The sequence below is a fragment of the Sinocyclocheilus grahami genome, unplaced genomic scaffold (genome assembly GCF_001515645.1).
Source record: "Sinocyclocheilus grahami isolate Dianchi unplaced genomic scaffold, SAMN03320097.WGS_v1.1 scaffold599.1, whole genome shotgun sequence".
Taxonomy (NCBI): Eukaryota; Metazoa; Chordata; class Actinopteri; order Cypriniformes; family Cyprinidae; genus Sinocyclocheilus; species Sinocyclocheilus grahami.
The window spans coordinates 1,224,311-1,230,840 of NW_015505778.1; the positions used below are offsets into that span (position 1 = coordinate 1,224,311).

Sequence of the window (6,530 nt, forward strand, 5' to 3'; positions counted from 1 at the left end):
TGCAGACCTGATAGTGGGTGCTGCCGCCTCTGGGAGTTCTGTGGAGGTGTATGCAGCCCAAACACAACAAAAGGCGATCCCCATCAGGGGAAACACTTCAGACAGGGGAATTAGTTCATGAACAGAAGGGTTAGAGTGAGTGGGTTTGGGGATACCAGCTGTGCGTGCAGACACCAATGGTGTATCCCTCACACTAGATACCAGACTGGGATACCGAAAGACTGACCCTGACGATCTGGGTGCAACAGACAGGACATGACAAGACTCCTGACGATCAGCTGTGACGTGACGTGACTCAGGATGATCAGCTGTGACGTGACGTGACTCTGGATGATTAGCTGTGACGTGACGGGACTCTGGAAGATCAGCTATGACGTGATGGGACTCTGGATGACCAGCTGTGACTAGACTGGACTCATGAATAACAATGGTGATTTGACTTGCCTCATGAAGAACAACTGTGACTTGATTTGGTTCAGGAAGATAAGCTGGGACTTCACTTGCCTCATGACGATCAACTGTGACTTGACTGGACTCAGGAAGATCCGCTGTGATGTGACGAGGCTCTGGCAGATCAGCTGAGACTTGACTTGACTCAGCAATGGAAGCTGTGACTGTAGTTGACTCAGGGGAATCAACTGTGACTAGACTTGACTTATGACGATCAGTTGTGACTTGACTAGACTCATGAATATCAGCTGTGACTGGACCAGGCTCATGCTGATAAACTGTGACTCGATTTGACTCATAACGATCAACTGTGACTAAACTCGACTCAGGAAGATCAGCTGTGACTAGACTTGACTCATGAAGATCTGTTGTGACTTGACTAGACTCATGATAATGAACTGTAACTAGACTTGACTCATGACGATCAACTGTGACTAGACCCGACTCATGATGATCAGCTGTGACTTGACTGAACTCAGGACGATCAGCTGTGACTTGACTGAACTCAGGAAGAACAACTGTAACTAGACTTGACTCATGACGATCAGTTGTGACTTGACTAGACTCATGAATATCAGCTGTGACTAAACTTGATTCACGATAATGAACTGGAACTTGACCGGACTCATGACGATCAGCTGTGACTTGACGGCACTCAAGATGGGCAGCTGTGACATGACGGGGTGCCGTTGCGTCTGCCATTTTGCGATCAGGCTCCACTGTTGCCGCCATTTTGTGAGCGTGCTCTGGTACAGCCGCCATTTCAGTCACAGACACTGTGTCGCGTTCTCCCTCCGCGACACCCACAGTAAACAAAGACCCGACAGCCAACAAAGCATAATCCATAAACTGAGCGAGTGATGAACATGGGCCCTCGCGTCTAAGTTTAGACTTAAGCGGTTGATTTATGCTATCGCAGAAAAACTCTATCAATAAACAGTCTGGCAAATCAGAATAGTGAGCGATGGCTAAAAACTCTCGAATATGGTTCTCCAAAGATCGGGGACCCTGTTTAAGGGCTAACAAAATTCTTGCCGTGTCCATACCTGGCCAATATTCTTTGGAAAAGCCGCTGGATCCTTGTTGGGCTGAGTATTCTGAATTCGTGACATAAACATTGACTGTCAGTCTTTATTCACCTATTTCTCATTGTTTCTCATTAAAATTAATTAAAGTAATATTACATTAAAGTAAAATTACATCGCTAATGTCATAGAATAGCACATTGTAACGCAGTGTTACAACATACCCCATCTGGCATTAAAAAACGATCTGAACTGATATATAACCGATTGGAGATTAAAATAAATTAGTCTAATTTTAAATGAATAATAAAAACTGTGATGGAAAATTTACTTAAGCCAGAATTTTAATTTTACTATGGAAAAATAAATGTTCAGCGATATCTTCAAAAGATTTTTGAATTTTGGCGCACTTTTCTATATAATGTTGATATGCTAACTAATAAATACTGTAAATTGTGTTATGCTAGCATGTGTGGAAATATTCAAAACTAACCCCGTGTTCCTTTGTGCCCCGCGCTCCCCTACTTATGTTATGTAGGTTATTATGTATCTCATAGCTCATACAAAAGCCATAAGTGGTAACTTAAGTGTAGCTTAATGTAGTTTATGCTAATGTATAGCCTACCCAAAGTACACTGATTAGCCTTACTTACTAAAAATAGTTTTGACCATCGTTACCGTCTGTCTCCCTCTACAGGTGCATCTCAATAAATTAGAATGTCGTGGAAAAGTTCATTTATTTCAGTAATTCAACTCAAACTGTGAAACTCGTGTATTAAATAAATTCAGTGCACACAGACTGAAGTAGTCTAAGTCTTTGGTTCTTTTAATTGTGATGATTTTGGCTCACTTCGTCTTCACCCTCCATCACGAGAGTTTTGGAGATCCTGACCGATGTGATGCTGAGAGATAAAAACGCGATAAGATTCAATCAAAGCGACTGCTATGAAAGAAATCTCCGAAGATAAACGAAGCCTAACAATGTGACATGTGAGCGTTCCATAGGAATGCCGTTTGTCGTCAGCAGATGAGCTGATGAAAGTGACACACCCATTACAGGTGAGCAGTGAAGAGTACTAAAGGCAGGAATGAAGCCAATAACCCATCATATTCCTGCTTACAGACAGACAGGTGCATCAAGTCAGAGAGGTGAGACCAGAGGTGTGATTGATCACATTTATCATGTTAAATTAAATTAATTATGCACACTTGTATGATCAAATAAAATGCTGTTAGCGGTATTGTTTTCTGGTTTAATGATTTTATTTGATTTATTTATTTTTGGTTTCATGTAGATGATTGTCTTGCTGGTCATTTTTGCTGCACTTCTGTGCCCCACCGTCCACAGTGCGGACGCTTCAGTGGGTGAGAATAACTGAAGTTGAACTTAATTTACTCAGTGAATATGTAGTTTTATTTTGCATGATTCTGTTAAAAAAGGCACTAAAGGCTCTTTTGATAGGAAGTTTCATTGGTTTATATTTATTAATATTGTCGTTTCTCTGTAAACAGATTGGTGCTATCACAAGGCAGCATGCAGTAAGTGTGATTAATTCATTGATTTTATTTATTATTTTGTGCACCCTTAAATACTCCACATCGACATAAAACTTGATATACAATTTATTATACATTTTAAATGTTAAAATATTAAAAACTTGTTCTGAAGTTATTTTTTTTCATCTATTTGTAATAGATTTTACCACCTGGCCCAAGATTGCCCCACAATTTTGCAATGGATCCAATCAATCTCCCATTAATATTGTGACTGCAAGTGTTCAGGGCAATCCTAACCTGACTTCCTTTAACTTGACTGGTTTTGATGACAACTCCACCTTCCTTTCCATCGTAAACTCTGGCGACTCCGGTAAGGATCACTGCACACTGGGAACCTTAATTTGCTGATACTACTGATACTACATTTTGCAGAATAACCTTGATTGCTTCTCAAGATCTGTTTGTCTTTATAAAATATAGTTGCTAAAATCATTTAGCAGTCACTTATTCAGTGACTTCTATGAGGAATACCTACTAACAGAACCAATTCTCAGGAAGAGTTCAAATGAGAAGTATCACTTTAAAGAGGTTGCACAGAGAAGTACAAAATTGCGAGTTAGCAAATAGATGTATAGTTGATATACTGTTAGACAACAGAAGGATACATGTTATTTGATGCCTCTTTGAGACTCACTGAATATATAATGGAAAAAGTAGGGATACAGTAATGGCGTGCAGATCAATCATCTGTGATGCTCAGTATCAGTGTATATTATATCCTGGACCTTGTATCTAAAGGCTTCTTTAAACAGCCGAGTTAAGGCTGCTCTGTGCCTGCTTAAAACTCAATGTGAAGATGCAATGTTGCATAAAAGCCAGACTAAATTAAGCCTGCTCTAACCCACCTCTGCACCTAGTATTAAAGTACCCATTGTATTTGCAGTGTAAATGCTATTTCTGCACAGCATTCTGCACAGTCTATGTAAAGAGACCGAGAAAAGCTTCTTCTAAATTTGGCGTAATATGTCCATTGTCTTCACAGTGGTGGTTAACCTGGATGATGAGAAAATGACAGTGCAAGGAGGTGATCTTCCAGGTCTTTACAACACTAAACAATTCCATCTCCACTGGGGTAACGGCAGCTCCTCGCCTGGCTCCGAACACACCGTGGATGGCAAACAATACCCAATGGAGGTATGAATGATTGAATTTTCCCTCCAAATGCACTGCTTTATTTCAAATATTGTGATGTAGTAGAAGAATCATTTTTGGTTCCACAAACAACCGTTTTTTTCTTAGTCTAAAGAACATTTTAATAATCTAAAGAATTTTTTCCACTATAAAGGGAAGGTTCCATGGATGTTAAAGGTTCTTTGTGGTAACCATTGATGTTAATAAAAACTTTATTTTTAAGAGTTTGTGTTCATTCACTGTATGTGTTCTTTCATGTCTCATAGCTGCACATTGTAAATGTCCATTCAAAATACAACGGGAGTGTGTCAGCTGCTCTAGCTGCCAAAGACAGCACAGCATTAGCAGTTCTTGGTTTCTTCATTGAGGTGAGCATGACATTTATTAGATCCTGAAAGCAACGCAAACCTAAAAGTATATTCATGGCTTGGTTGTGTGTGTGCACATGCATATGTATGTATTATGCTTTTTATTTATTTTATTATTTTTATTTAACCAACAGGGAACCAATGAAGCGAACAAAACAAAAAGCTGGGATATCCTAACATCCTATTTGACAAGCATCCGCAATTCAGGTGAAGAAATTATTTTGCCAGCTTTCTTTTTTTGAGCCTGCAGCTCTGAATGATTGCTTAAAAGGGTAGTTCACCCAAAATCATCATTTATTCAGCCTCATGTCATTCCAAAGATATTTTGAAGAATGTTTCAACTATTTGTCCATATAGTGAAAGTCAGTGGGGTCCAAAAAAACACTGGTCCACACTGACTTTCATTGTATTGACAAAAACAACACTGGAACATTGGTGAGTTTAAAATTTTTGAGTGAAGTCTTTAACAATGGTATACTTGGTTAATCTCTCTTCACCAATATAATTTAACAACAAATTAAACACAAAACTAAAGAGAGCCAAGTAGTTTCATTACACCCTATTGACTTTTTTGTATATTTAGGTAATACAACCACAGACATCATGAATCAAATCACACTGAACAGTCTGATTGAAGGTGTGGACAGGACTAAATATTACCGTTATCAAGGCTCCCTAACAACACCCAGCTGTAATGAAGCTGTGATTTGGACAGTGTTTAAAGAGCCCATCAAAGTCAGTCATGACTTGGTAGGTTAAAGCAACTCTTTGGTACAGTAATTCAATGTTCTTCATATTCTGAGTTAAAAGTCACTATTTACTTTATTCCTCCAAACAGATCAACCGCTTCAGCACTACTGTCTTTTTCAAAGATGCAAGCGCTTCAGTTCTGAACACCAACAACTTCAGAGGAGTTCAGCCGTTGAATGGCAGAGTTGTGACGTCACAGGTGATACAAACAGCAGCAACTCCAGCAGCTTCATCAGCGGCCACGTCCACTTTATCTGTTATCACAGTACTTCTCTTGTCCAGTTTGTGTTGGCTGTAGAAATATGCTTTGTGCACACTTATGAGCTGATTTAATTTATTGCACTTGTAAATGATGTACGCTTTGATTTGCGTTTGATCATGACTGATGGTTTCTGTAAATATTGATTTTATCACTTGTGAATCTTGCTACATGGAAAAATAAGAAGTTTATGACACATAGCTGTTCCATTTTCTACCAATTGTATTTCTGTTTATATATTTTTAAGAGCACAAGTTGCTATCTGTGAGGATAATATAAGTTCTTATGATATGTATTATTTAGTTTTTATCCCAAACTCTTAGTTTAAAACAGTTGAAATCATACAGACTGCTGATGTTTTATATGAAGCTTCTGTTACATGTCATTATATTCAATGTTAGATAATGCAGTAGTATTTAAGATGATTTGTTTTTAAATTGTAAATCATGATGATTTGTTTTCAATTTAGTTATTAAATTTGAAATAATAAATGTTTGCATAACAAAATGTCTCCAACTGATTTCAGTTTAAGTACCGTTTATGAAAATGTTTGTGATTATATGTACATATATATATATATATATATATATATATATATATATTACCATTTTTATCTACCATACACTTTTATGTATGCCGTGTATACACACACACACTACCACACAAAAGATGTATCTAACATTTTTTTATGTTTTTGAAAGTAGTCTTTTATGCTCAAGCCTTTTTTAATCAAATTTACATAAAATACAGTAAAAACTAATATTGTGAAATATTATTACAGTATTAAGTGACTATTTATTTATTATATATTTTGAAATTTAATTTATTCCTGCTATGCAAGCATCATTACTTCAGTCTTCAGTGTCACATGACCCTTCAGAAATCATTCTAATATGCTGATTGACTGCTCAAGAAACTTCTTAGAATTATCAGTTGAAAACGTTTTTTTGCTGCTTGATACACTGAACAAAATTATAAATGCAACACTTT

General features: G+C 37.5%; 1 protein-coding gene across 1 annotated transcript; it reads left to right on the top strand.

Annotated features, from left to right (window-relative positions):
* The first annotated feature begins 2,600 nt into the window (after nucleotides 1-2,600).
* Nucleotides 2,601-5,773, top strand: LOC107557351 (carbonic anhydrase 7-like). Its single transcript, XM_016240738.1, has 9 exons — nucleotides 2,601-2,624; nucleotides 2,771-2,840; nucleotides 2,988-3,014; nucleotides 3,172-3,342; nucleotides 4,015-4,166; nucleotides 4,430-4,531; nucleotides 4,666-4,738; nucleotides 5,115-5,281; nucleotides 5,370-5,773. The coding sequence occupies exons 2-9, from the start codon at nucleotides 2,771-2,773 to the stop codon at nucleotides 5,577-5,579; spliced, it is 972 nt and encodes a 323-aa protein (XP_016096224.1). The 5' UTR covers nucleotides 2,601-2,624; the 3' UTR covers nucleotides 5,580-5,773.
* The last annotated feature ends 757 nt before the right edge of the window (nucleotides 5,774-6,530 follow it).